The sequence below is a fragment of the Condylostylus longicornis genome, unplaced genomic scaffold (genome assembly GCF_029603195.1).
Source record: "Condylostylus longicornis isolate FDR11 unplaced genomic scaffold, ASM2960319v2 ptg000001l, whole genome shotgun sequence".
In the NCBI taxonomy this organism is placed as follows: Eukaryota; Metazoa; Arthropoda; class Insecta; order Diptera; family Dolichopodidae; genus Condylostylus; species Condylostylus longicornis.
In genome coordinates, this window is record NW_026577970.1 from 4,012,354 (window position 1) to 4,027,036 (window position 14,683).

Below are 14,683 nucleotides of genomic sequence, written 5' to 3' on the forward strand. Positions count from 1 at the left end.
CGGACGGACGGACGGACGGACGGACGGACGGACGGACGGACGGACGGACATATCTAAATCAACTCAGAAATTTACGCTGAGCAAAAATATATATATATGTCCATACTGGAGACGACTCCTTCAAATGGTTACAAACTCCATACCAAAGTGAATATACCCTTCACGAAGTGCAGGGTATAAAAAATATGAAACTTCCATAATTTTATATGATAATTATGTATGTGTATGGAAATCGTAAAAAATAGGATCAACAGAACCTACTATATTTATAATATTTAGAAATCATAACTTTTAAGGGGCAACAAGCAATTTTAATGATTTTATTTTGAGTTAAATTTTTTATCATGGTAACCATTGTTTTAAAACTCAATGAAATCCTGTAAATCCTATAATGTCTGTTAATTAATGAAACATGGGTACTTCAACGAAATTAAATTTACATTCGCATATTTGAATTGTACACTTGTAATACATAATTGCATACAAATACTATATATGAGGTTTGTTATATAATACTTAAAATTTTTTTAATCACATTGTGTACGCATAGCAACTTGGGATGTGTGAGATGTAACCTGTAATCAGGAAAATAGTTTCTGGTGTTTATAAGTACTAGAAATCAGTGTTACTCCAAGGAACTACCCTACATTCGATTAATTACTATTTAAATATCATCGTAAATACTATGAAAAAGGAATATGAAATTTGGTATATTAAATGGCTATATGTATGTATGTACCTAATGTTTATGTCACATTTTATTTTAATTATTAAATAAATTATAATCTAAAAAGTCTATACAATAATAAAATCTATACTTTGCGGAAAAGTTTAATAACTTTTATAGCTTCATTAAAATTTTATATGGTATTTTTAATATGTGTGTACAGATGATAATATTGTCTACGACAACTACAACTCAAATCTTGCTTTAATCTCTTCTTGGCTAATACTTTTAACTATATCAAATTGTTTAAACGATAACATAAATTCACTAAATAGTAGGGGTAAATGAAAGCAGGAAATGATGCTACTTTTTATGTCTCGAAATTAGAATATTCAATATTATAATCATTATATTATTAATTAGTTATTAAACCATTTTTATGGACCTAATAATTTGTAAGACATAAAATATATCTGAAATTTGTTGTAAGTCATGAAATAAATATGAAATTTGTTTATACGAACTTTAGAGATCAAATATTTGAAGGGATTGATACAAGGATATAAAAACTTCCTACCATAAAACAGAGTTTCAAAAAACTTTCTTCAAAGGCAGATGAATAGCTCGATAAGTTAACAGTTACTTTTTTTGCAATTTACTGAAAACTGAAAGACAAATATACAATATATTGCCCTATACTATATAAATGTAGTACGAATAAATAATTATTCGTACTACAGAAGCTTTCTCATATTCAAGAATTCTTTTAAGTTATTATTTTTTTTTTCATATATTCGAGAATCATTAATTCTTAAAATATCTAGAACGTAATAAAATTTACATTCCATTTCTTATACCATTGATAATTCTTTGAAAAACAAAAAAAAATTATTAATATTTTACATTTCCCTCAATTTTATTTACACACACATCCTTTTCTAAAAAAGTTTCATTTAAAAATTTTAAAATTAATATAATTACGATAAAATGAGATAATACGTCATCCAAAGATACAGTCAAAGTTTTACTTGGCTGTATTTATTTTATATTTTATGCCATAATACCACGGAAAAATAAGGATATGAGAAACAAAAAATTTTAATAGAGCTTGAAGCTAAAATAATAAAAATATTTTTAAAGAAACGGATCGAGAATAAAAACCAAATCTCTTCAATTTTTTAACTCTGGTAAGGAAATTAAAATTATACATTATTATTTTTAATAGGAAGGAGAAAACAAACTGGTTTTATTATCTTCACTTTAGAAAAATTTATAATTTATAAAAAGAGGGTTTTATTTACCATGGCCGCTGTTATTCACTCTTGATCACATTGACGCGATATTATGCATACGTGATATTATGCTACATACTATTTAAAATTTTATAATGTTAATTTTATACTCGATTAGATGTATGCTTTACAAAACAATGGAATCAATATAATGATACGAGTTTTAAAATCTTATTTATTAATATTACAAGAATTTAATTGGTAGGCCTAACTAATAGTGTTGCCGATTAGTTAGGCCTACCACACATAGATACCTGATTAGGTTTTTTTTTGCGTTTGCAAAATTTAAAAAATGTTTATGGTTTTAAGGTATCATAACTGTTATAACAGGGGAGGTATGTAAATTTGTTCTTTTAAAGAAAAACCCTTCTTGCAGATATCTTTCTATACAAAATTTTAGCTTTTAATCTTCAAAAATGTAAAAGTTTTGTAAAGAGATGCATGAACAAACGGACAGAGTGAAAAAAATAAGCATTTTTTTTCCCTAATTTTGTTGAACAGTGCTAAGAATCAATAATATATCTTGCATAATACAAAAATATCAGCATTAGTAATTGTTAGAATCACAAAATATTTGCATCGAGTGACAAAGAAACTAATGTGTTATCTAATTGTTTAGAAAACAAGTTGGAAGTAAATACATATACATACAAAAAGCGATATTAAAATGTGTATGTACAAGTATAAACACATTTTTAATTACATGTTTTTGCTTTTCGAATTTTAATGATTCAAATGTTTTGGAAACTGTTAACTTTAATTTCTCCTTCCACTAAGACTTAATTAAGCACATTATTTTCGAACACGTTCTTTATTTCATCAATAAAAAGCGTGACTTATGAAATCATTTGTAATGAGGAAAAGAAAAATTAATTTTCTCAAAATATCAAAAGTAAATACATTTTTTTCTATTATAAGGCGATTGCTATCAATTATCACATGAAAAAATTAATATGATTTAAAAAATCATTAAATTTAAGAAAACCTTGAAAATATTAAAATGCATTGGACAAAATTCCATAAATTTCCACCTTTTTTTGGGATTTGCAAATTTTAAGGAAAGAACAGCAGCTTTTCTTTTCTTCAATTTTCTTTCTTCATGCTTTCTTCGATTTATACTAAATTTATGGGAATTTATGTGGCAATAAGAGAATTATTTAACTTCTACACCCTTCCGTCTGTCCACGTGTCTATTTACAAAACTTCTACACCCATTAAAGCAGAAAGTTGAATTATGATAAACAAATAGATCTTTACTAGAAATTAATTTCTGTAGAAGAATATTTTTACCTATCTTCCCCATTCTAAAAACTACAGGCCTTAAAAGTTCTAAAGTTTACTAACTTGTTGACTGTTTATTGTATTGAAAACACAAAATAATAATTTTTAAATTTTGCAAAAGCGAAGAGTAGCGACATGTTTTTCGTAGCAGGACACATCTTAGCCGAACATTTAAAAAACAAAATGGCGGTTAAAGTTAACCGTTATATAAAGCGTTTTTTAAATTTGTTTTTCAAATTTTAATACTGTTTCTCTTCTAGTTGGTAAGTCCAAGTTGTCGCCTCTCAAAATTCAAAAAATTTTAATTATTTTTTAACCCACTAATTTAACCGTTGAATTCAACTATTATGTTAACATTTCTTCCATTTTTTTTTTTCTTCATCCTAAATATATGCAATATTTTTAATGTTTTTAATTACCAAAGAAAGTAATTTTAATAAAGTAATATGTAGATTTGGAAATACAAATGCAAATCTTTCACTTTTTTAAGGGAACCCCGCTACATTACAGAACCATCCAACTTTATTACATAGTAAGTTCCAATTCTAAATTTAGACACTTCCGGTGTTACACATTCAAAATATTCTGTGATAAGACACGCAAACTTTAACTTTTCCTCAATTTCTACATATATTTCTTGTTTACTCTTAATCAATTACATAGTCATAAATTGTTCGGATATACATGAGCTTGTACTCCATTCAAATATTTAATAAAAATATTACGCTACTCTTATTAGAAATATAAAAGTTTTTTCTATAAAAAAAAATTTTTTTTTTTTGAATTATAACATAAAATAGGTATTATCATTGGTCACTAGTAAAGTTCAATTATATCCAAGTTTAATTAGAAAAATTATTATTCGTAAATGTTATAAAACCCGCTTAACATAATATTTTTCATAAACAACATTTGAGCTGAGAGTGACCGGATAATTTATTGTGCTTCTAGAACACTATAATTGCCTACGTGCAGGATTCGCTCTCTGGGACCTATAGCTCCTTCGACAGATCGAGCTCGTCCATATTCTGCGCAAACTCTAATTAAATAAAAAATTGCTTGCTCGACTAACAGAATTGCAGTCAAAACAGCAGTTCAATCTGCAAAATATCATTATGTCTCCGAGCTCCTTAGGCGATTAGTTCGAACTAAAAACTGCTTACATATAGTCCTGGATTTCAAAAAACATTCATTTTATGTCAAAAATGACAAATATTGACTTCATACTTTTAAGTTTTGTAAACTAAGGTACTGGATTTTATCTTTCAACAACTAAAAAAATAATATATTTTACCCAATCCAAACCGTTACGTTAAAGTAACAAAACATCCCGGAGTCGAAAACAGAATTGTATAAGACATATAAAGCATAATTTAAAAAATTATAAAATAATTTTATAGGTAATATTTTTATTTAATAAATACATTTAAGTTCAAATATTATTCAATATAAAACTCACATAATATTCAGAGGATTCGATCAAACAAAACAATTTTTTTATTTTATTATAAGAAGTTTTCTTTGACAATTTTGGAACATTTTACATAAAAACACATATTGTACTTAAAATCTAATAAAATTATTCTTCTATTACCTTAAAGTACGAAAACGAAAATTATTTTTTGCTTCTAAAAATATACTGCGTATCCAAAAGTACCATTTTCTTTGTTTCTGGTGCAAATGTAATGGCAATACCAGCTATCCATAATTGCAATAAACCTGTAACTAATACAAATAAATTTTGTATATCGTCATTACCATTGATACTAACTACTATTACTATATATGTTATACTTTCGACAATAATCATAAATGCATTTAAAAAATTTTTTCTACCAAAAGGAAAACCTTCAACCATATAAATATAACTAACTGTACCACAACCTAAACCTAAGAAACTTTGATACATTATTGATAAAATAAATAATATTGTAAAGACAAACGTTGATGAAATTGGCGGCAAAGATGTTATAAATGATTCCATTTCATCAAATTTTGTAGTTGTATTAAAAATAATTAAAATAATTTCAATTGTTATTAATGTTAGACCTGATAATATGTACGATAACAGTAAAAATGTTCTACGTCCAACAATTTCTATATTTAATACAATTAAAAAATTAATTAAAATTTTTGGTAAAAATATTAAATGCCATTCTGCCTCATCATTTCTAAAATATATTTTAAATAATTTTATTAATTTCAAATTTATTGGCAATGCTGTTCCTAATATATAACCAAAACGAAATAAAAATATTTTTATGAATGGTAGAAGATCTTCTTTTTTAATAAGACTAAATATTGCTGGTTGACAAAGTATTGTTGCTCGCACATCATTTAATTCATTTTTAATTTGATCAGTTTCAAATATTTCATTACGTAAAATAATCAAAGATTGTTTTGATTCTAATAAACGTTCGTTATCCCAATAGAAAATTGGTGATTCAACACATACAAAATATGAAATTATTAATGTCATCAATCCACAAATAAATAGAAAAATTCCGGTTATTTCAAAATCATCTATTTTGTTATTATATCCTTTACACTGAATAATTGCTCCAATATATATTCCAACATCCAAAATTATAACTATGATTCCAACATTAAATCCACGAAGATATTTTATTGATATTTCACCGGAATGAGCAAGAAAAGTTAATAATACTATACCAAATGTTAGACCAGTTAAAAAACTTCCAACTATATGATATGGTGATAATTTTGTTTCCCCAAAAAAGATTATACAACTTGAAATGCATGCCAATGAACTCATATACTGAAAATTAATAATAATTATTGTAATATTATTAACATATTAATTTTAATAAAATTAGTTTGTACAATTATGTATGAAAATTTATTCGATTATAGAAGATTTAGAGCAAAAATATTAACTGAAATGATTGTAATGTGAACTAATTTATTTTATAATTCAATATTTTAATGAAGAGATTTCTTTAAAGAAAAAAAATATATGTAGCTATTTTTAAGACACCGTGCGCATACTTCGCAACTACAAAATGTTAAGCTTATCACAGAACTTAAAGCGCAATAATTGTGTGTATATACGAATTATATTGTTTAATAAATTTGTACATAATTATTAATTTTCTTAATATTAAACTTCAATAAATTTTCGTCACAATCTACGCAAATATTATACTTACATATAGAAAAAGTTTTCTAATTTTTTTTAAAAGAAACGCAGTTGGTATGACTCCAATTATGATTCCTATATAAAATACACTTTGAAAAGTATAAGCTTCCCATTTTGAATACATAATAGCAACCGGAGTATACTGAACTTTGAATGTAATTAAGCCAACAGCTAAAAATTGAAACCATGCTGTTTTAAATGAAAATAAAATAATTTAGTTATGGTTTTCTTTTTAATTTTATAAATTTTTTAAGGAAAATATTTACTTTTTTGATATTATATTTAAAAAAAGTATAATATTAAAGAGATCATTAAACATAACTTGGTTTTTAGAAGGTATCATTTAAGGTTTTAATCTAGACAGTATAGCGTTACCACGAGTTCAATTTTTATCGTGCTTTTATTTTTTAGGCATGAATGTAGATATACTCGTACTTAAAATATTCGAGTAATATTTTGAATGTTTTCATGCTTGTACACTGATATGTTTCATTAGAATTTATAAAAAGATGTGTTCTAATATATTTTTAATATGAACCAATTTATTATAATGAAAATATCAAGCTAAGTTTAACAAATTTATTATAAATTCATAATTTTTAACATTTCTCATTCAAAAGTTAAGGAACTATTTTTTTTTTTGTACTTATGGTATAAGTATTTTTGATATAAAATTTTATTTAATTGATTAAATGAACATGTTAGACTTTTTATCATTCTAGGTCACTTTAGAAAGCTTATATAATTGTTTGTGAAATTTATTTCAAAAATTATAACTTACCCGGTAATAAAGAAAGAACTTGTCTATAATTTTTTAAATAAAATTTCGTTGAATTATAATTTCCTGAAGATCCGTCCGGTAGTTTAAATGTTGAATCACTCTTTAAGGTTTGTGTAGTAGATTCAGTTGACAATTTTTTCGATAATTCAATTGGTGGCGAAATATTTTCTGGTGATAAATGTATAGAGTTTGTATCTCCGTTTTCCGACATTTTTTTTTTAGAAAAGATTTAGCTAAAAAAATCAAAAATATTTAAACTTCATTCATTGAGGATGAATTATAACTTATTAAGTTTTTTGAAATGCTTTCGAACCAAAATCAACCTGAAAAAAAAATGTGGAAAAATGAAGAAAATATTAAGTGCGATCTTATCAAAACTAATTTTGAATATTTTTCTTTTATGATAAACGTTCCTTTACGGATTTCTTTCTAGTTCATAATCAATATATTAAAAGAAAAATTGTGTTCAATTTATCTTTTAATTATATCAGTGATATTTTATCAAAAATATTTCCCTTCATATTTAAAAATGTATGTTCGAACATGTGAAATGTGTACCTACATTATGTTATTTACCTACCTTTTGAAGTAGAATAATAGAAGAAATAATATAAATAGACAGAGAAGTTGTTCATTTTTTGATTTAATAATAAATACAAGTACATTTATCTTTAAAAGTAATTTTTAGCACTTTTTTAAAAAAAATTTTGGACAAAAGTGTTTATTAATATCACTCTATAAGTCCGTCCGCCTGTCCATGCGTCGGTTTACAAAACTCATACACCCCTTAAGATTTCCCCAGAAAAAGATCTCTAACTTCTCAAAGTCCTAAAAATGCCGTTTTTGCCTTTTTATTGTAACGAAACGACCAACATTTTTTAAACATTGCAAACGCAGAAAAATTATCTACCGCGGCATACGCATAGTATAGTTCATGGATGGCAATTAAAGGGCACGCGTGCCAAACTTGGCACGGAAAAAAAATTTGATGGCACGTTATAGTTGTGCCTCGACAAATTTTTATATAGATTTTTTTTCTAATAAAAAATCTAAAAACTCGTTGAAAAATTGATTGAATGAAAAATTTCCTAAAAATGATAATTTCCTAATAGCGAAATGACAAATATTCAAAACCAAACATATTCAAATGTTATATTCTTTTTATTTTTGTTTTTTTTGATGAAATACACATTTTTGAAAAAACTAATTGGAATTTCACCTATGAATTTCCAAATATTCTTGTTTCTATTAAGCAACAGTTTGCACAAAGATTTCTCGATTTTAAAAGGATCGAAAATATTTTAAAAATTATTAATTACCCAGATTTATTTGATATGCAAGATTGTGACAATAACCTCCTTAATTGGATGCGATTAGATAATTTAGAAATGCAAATTATTGATCTGCAATCCAATCCAATTTGGGTAAATAAATTTGTGAATATGCGGAAGCTTGTTGAAGATTTAGAAAGCCATCGATCCCAAAATGTGGAATCAGAATGTTTCATGGAAAGTAAAATTTTAGAAGCTTGGAATAGTATGCCAGATACCTTTTATTCAGTCAAAAAATTAGCAATCTCGTTGTTAACGATTTTCTCTTCCACTTACTCTTGCGAAAGTCTTTTTTCCGTTTTGAATCATGTACATTCAAAGACTAGAAACAGATTAACAGAGGAAGATTCGGCAGCATGTATTACTCTGCAGTCAACAATGTACCAGCCCGACATAAAAACTCTTGCAAGTAATATGAAACAAAAAGTTTCTGATAAAAAATTAAATTAATATTTTTTCTATCTGTATTTATTAATTTTTATACCTTGAACTATAATATGTATAAATAAATATTATTACAACTTGTCATAATATTGTATTTACCTAACCATACCTGTACTTGGTACTGTGCTGGCACGGGAAAAAGTGTGACAATAAATTTCCCCAAATTTTGGCACTTTGATCAAACCCTATTTGCCATCCCTGGTATAGTTCAATTTTAAAAAAACAATGAAATGGCTGTTGAAATTTACCGTTATCAAAAATCCCTTTTTTCTTAAACTTTTAATATCATTTTTAGCACTTTTCCAAAAAAATTTTGAAAAAAAGTGCTTATTAGTTTCACTCTGTCCGTCTGTCCGTCCGTCCGTCCGTCCGTCCGTCCGTCCATCCGTCCATTCATCCGTCCGTCCGTCTGTCCGTCTGTCCGTGTGTCTGTTTAGAAAACCTCTACCCCCTTGAAGGTAGAAAGCTGAAATTTTATATGTACATAGATCTTTACTAGAAACTTATTTCCGTTGAACAAAATTTTTACCTATCTCCCCCCCTCTTGAAGTTATGCCCCCAAAACCCTAAAAATGGCCTTTTTTAAATATTAATTGTTGCAATGAAACCATAAGCATTTTTTAAATTTTGCAAACTCAAAAATATAACGACTGGCTTCTTTTACCACAGAATACTATATTTAAACTTTAAAAAAACAAAAAGACCGCTAAAATTTACCGTTATCTAAATTTCGTTTTTTCCAAATTTTTGATACCATTTTTCTTCCACACCGTACATTGTGGGAATCTTTAACACCTTTTACACACTAATAAATAGTTTATTTCGTTAGAAGAAAATTTTTTCTCATCTCCGCCCCCTCTCAAGTTATCGCCTCTCGAAATTTGTAAAAATTGAATTTTTGACGCCTTATATTTCTGAAACTGCAAGTTTTTTCAAATTTTTATAAACGCAAATAGCTAATGGTAAATTCCATGACATTAAAAAATATAATTATTTTTCTTAACTCACGCAATTAACCCTTAAAATTGAGCATTATGTTAATCCCTCTTTATCTTAATTTTTGCTTTATTTCAAAGACTGCATAAATCGTTCATCCTGAATCTATGCAATCCTTAATGAAATAGTTTCGTACTAGAATGAAAATAATTTTAATGGTGTGGTGGGTATACACAGATTGTTTTTAAAAGGAGTATTTTTAATTGTTGAAGAGAAAAGTGCTACAATTCAAACCATTGGTTTGATCCAACTTTATTCTTATATACCCATAAACAGTTTATTTCCAGAGAAGAAATTTTTTTCCAGCTCCACCCAGTCTCAAATTATCGCCTTTCTAAATTTGTACAATGAGAATTTTTAGCACCTCATATTTTTTTAATTTAATTTATTTAAATAACTAATTTAAAAGTTATTTTAATAATGTAGTAGGTACATAGATTATTCTTTAAAGTAATATTTTGGAGGGAAAAGTCCTACATTACCAACCATTGGTATTACCCATCTTTATTACTTGTTGAAGGGAAAAGTGTTACTTTGCAAATAATTGGTTTGAACCAACTTTTCTAATTTCGATTATACATAATATGCATAAACATAACATATACATATATTTTTCAATATTATTCGAATAATTTTTTTTTGTTTTGCTCGATCTATACACACGTACATATTATATGTGCTGTACATTCGCGTTTCATACTATTCTCATTTTTATATTTTGAATAAATAAATAAAAAAATCATTCGATTTAGCATATATCAAAAATTCCGAAACTCCTTCTTACATTGGTTACAATTCGCTTTTTATTTTTGCTGCTGTTTTGGTAGCTTCCTTTGAAAATTTCAAAATATTTTATTTACTAAAATGTTCTTTGCAAAGCTGAATAATTAAGCCGTTCATTAATTTAAGAAAAATCGATATTTAAATTGAACATTAAAATATTTACACAGTTCCGAATTCTCAAATTCTGTACATTCTATTACCATATCAACAGAATGTTACATATATGTAATAATTTTTCTTGAATTTTGTTCAAATTCCTAAGCAACTTAAAATCAATGTTGAAATTGTTTAGAATAAATAAATAATTAATAAAAAATATATTTGAGTTCTTTCAAAATATTTCAGAACATTAAAAAAATTTTTTAGTCGTAGCAATAATATTCAAAAAAATTATAAAAATTTTAGCTTTTGTTAATTTTAATTTAAAATTACATACATACATATACATAAATTGAATACATAACATATATCCATATATAAGAAAATTTAATAAACATGGTAAGTTTCACAGGATTTGTTGCACGTATTTAATTTTGCATATTTAGCGGACTTAACTGAATTGCAGTAAATAAAGCAATTATGATATTATATAAGCCAGTTGAGAAAATTAATCATATGTGATTAATTTTCTTAGCAAATAATTTAAGTTTTAAATTGTTAACATATCCCACATTCAATGAATCTGCTGTATAATCTTTTTTTTGTCGAAATGTTTTCAGCCGCCGAAAAAGAAAGGAAAAAAAGGACCCGGTATGTAATAAAGTTTTTTTTTTAAATTCTAAACATTTAGTTATACTTTATAAATTTTCTTCATATATTATGTAGTTCTAATCGATGGGGTGAATACATCAGCTATGAGTCGAGAGCAACTTGAAGGATTTGCACATCGCCTCAAAGCAGAAATGGATCGAGAACGAGAAGAACGAAATTTCTTTCAGTTGGAACGAGATAAATTAAGAACATTTTGGGAAATTACAAGAGACCAATTAGGTAGGTTTGTTTTTTTTTGCTCCTGTACTTTTTTAAATAATATTGAAATTGAATATTACCGTTTACAATATTTTAAACAGAGGAAGCTCAAGCTACAATTCGTAATAAAAATAGAGAAGTTGAGATGGCACAAGAATTAGCTGACATAGACATTAAAAATGTAACGCAACAAATGAAACATTTACAATATGAAAATCAATCCAAAATCTGTGAGTTACGTGCCGAAGCCATGACACAATTAAAAATAGCTCAGGAAGAGCACGATAAAAGAGAACAAGAACTTTTAAAAGATATAAGGGAACTCAAGCGCCTACTGAGAGAGAAAGAGGAAATTACGGAATTGCAAATTCAAGAACTAAAAATGAAGCACAGCGAAATGATAAGGTACATCAATGTTAATGCATGCGATTTAAAGAATTTTAAATCTAAATGTATGTGATTTATCTTAAATGCATGTGATTTAAAGAACTTTGGAAGCCGATTTGATTTCAAATTTAAATTATTAAATGATATATTAAACTATTATAGTTTCTGTTTTGTTAAAACAGTTAGCTTCTGAACTAGTAATGAACTTATTATTCGGCGCGTAACGCTTCTGATTACAAAACTATTTCTCACCGTTACAAATGGAATGGTAAATTTTGAATAACCCCAAAAGTGATAGTGATAATTATCGTGGATGTTCGATATTATTATTGTAAGCACCAACCAATTCATACAAATGACTCGTTTCTATAATAAACTTTTTGAAACTTTTACGGCAAATATCAGAATAAACCCAATGGTTCTTAATTTTAATTTAAACCCAGCCCAACGACGGAATTTTATTAACCTGTTTAAAATTGCTTATTATTGTAAAATATTTAGATAGATAAAAAATTATGTATTTCACTTATCAAAATCTTACATTCCTGTATATTGTATTCATTTCTTCATAGTATTATGTTCATAAGATTCTGAAATATTGTAATAAGTAAATTTTAAATCTTTAGGGAGCAACAGGAGCGTTATGAAAAAGAGGCTGAAGATCTTACGGCATTACATGAACAAAAATTAAAGCAGCAAGCCGAAGAACTTGGAATTAAAAACCGTATGGAAATGTCTGAAGTAGAGGAGCGTAAAAATACTCAAATCAGTAAACTAATCGAGTCACACGAAAGTTCTTTCAACGAATTAAAAAGCTATTATAATGATATAACAGTAAATAATTTAGCCCTAATTACTACCCTTAAAGAACAAATGGAAGAGCTTCGAAAACAATCTGAAAGAAATGAGCGAGTCGCAAATGAAACTATTATCGAAAATAAACGTTTAACAGAACCACTTGCAGAGGCACAAGCCGAATTAATTGAGCTACGTCGCAAACTTCTAAATTATGGACGTGACCAAAAACAATTAGCTCGTTTAAAGAAACGTCATTCTAGCGCCGAAAAGCACGTTACAAATTTGAAATGGGAAAGCGACGTTATTCTAATGCGAAACGAAGTTTTAGTGGAAGAACGCGAACACTTGAAAAATAAATTTGAAGAAGCATTAATGGAACTACAACAAAAAACTGGATTAAAAAACGTTCTTCTAGAACGCAAAATCACACTTTTAGAAAAAGAAGCTGAAGCTAGAGAGGCATTATTGTACGTAACTATATATTGTAATTTATACTTAAAAAAATTTTTTTTTTCACAAATATTAAATGTGGTATATATACGGAAAAGGCTAAAATGTATAAGTTTAAAATTACATAAAAACTAAAATAGCATATAAATTTGATTTAATTTAACATATAATCGAAAATGTTGTTTACAAAAATTGCTTAGCTTTAAATTTAACTATTTAATTTAATAGCTAAATTAAAAGCTTAATAAATTTTAACTTTGCAATTTTCACAAAAATTTAGTCAACCGCTTTTGCAAATCATGTTTCCGATAATAGTCTTATTTTATATTTAAAAATGTGATCTATTTAAATATTATTCACAGATCTGAAGCTATTGCGGCATCTGGAATGGAACCATCTAAAGTTTCTGCTAGAATCGACGATTTGTTAAAAGCAAAACAAGAAACCATAGACGATTTGAAATATGAATTAGCCCGTGTTTGTAAAGCTCATGATGATTTGTTAGCTACTTACGAAAGGAAATTGCAACAATATGGAATACCACAAGAAGAACTTGGCTTCCAGCCTCTGCGAACTACAACAAATATAAGAGTAGGATCTGGCCCTGCTGGGTTAGTTACAAAAAATAGATAAAAACATACTTAACAATTGTTTAAGCCCGATTATAAAAGTACTGTCACCCTATTGGGCTAAGTTTGCTGTACTTAGAAAATGGAATAAAGAAAGTCGTAGTAAAATTATTTTTTATGATCCTATTTCCTTTTGAATCTATATTACTAGGTACATATACTATCTATACTTACAAGATAAAAACAAACTTTAAACTACATTTGAAATTCTATGAAAACAACGCCGTAAACTTTTAGTTAATATACTTACATACATAATATATAAATTTTATTATACATATCATTAATATATATCTTTAATACATATTTTATCATTAATATATATATTAAATTTTGTCCTTAGAAGTTCAGTTTTTATGGTCCGATTTTATTTCCACTTAGTTTGGTTCGCAATCAGGAATTTAATAAAGGGTATATTCACGTATGCATGTAATATGTTGAATTTCAAGAAATTCCAATGATTAGTTTCTTAGATATGGTGAAAAATAAAAAATCATCCCATAGTGAACTCCGACTTTCGAGCCCTGATATTCTACAAAAGTTATCCAGTTTCTTTTCAAAGTTTTTCATTATTTTAAAAACCAGAATTAAAATTTGTACTAAATATCACAAGCAGCAGAAGCATTCCACTTTGTATGTACATATAATAATCGGTTAACTTGCAACCTTTTGGGTTTACTTACGAATACGGGATATGGAGTTATCGAAACTCAGA

At 26.8% G+C, this 14,683-nt stretch overlaps 1 protein-coding gene across 2 annotated transcripts in view; it reads left to right on the forward strand.

Annotated features, from left to right (window-relative positions):
* The window catches only part of LOC129610752 (dynein regulatory complex subunit 4), a 47,551-nt gene extending 33,544 nt beyond the window's left edge, over positions 1–14,007 (forward strand). Inside the window, exons 1-6 of one of the 2 annotated variants that reach the window (XM_055523550.1) lie at positions 11,108–11,233; positions 11,455–11,485; positions 11,561–11,725; positions 11,806–12,109; positions 12,718–13,356; positions 13,702–14,007. In XM_055523550.1, coding sequence (XP_055379525.1) covers positions 11,231–11,233; positions 11,455–11,485; positions 11,561–11,725; positions 11,806–12,109; positions 12,718–13,356; positions 13,702–13,972 — 1,413 coding nt within the window. In that variant the 5' untranslated portion in view covers positions 11,108–11,230 and the 3' untranslated portion in view covers positions 13,973–14,007. Of the gene's footprint in view, positions 1–11,107; positions 11,234–11,454; positions 11,486–11,560; positions 11,726–11,805; positions 12,110–12,717; positions 13,357–13,701 lie in introns of those variants that run through there. The other variant, XM_055523474.1, reaches the window with a different exon arrangement.
* Positions 14,008–14,683: the final 676 nt, after the last annotated feature.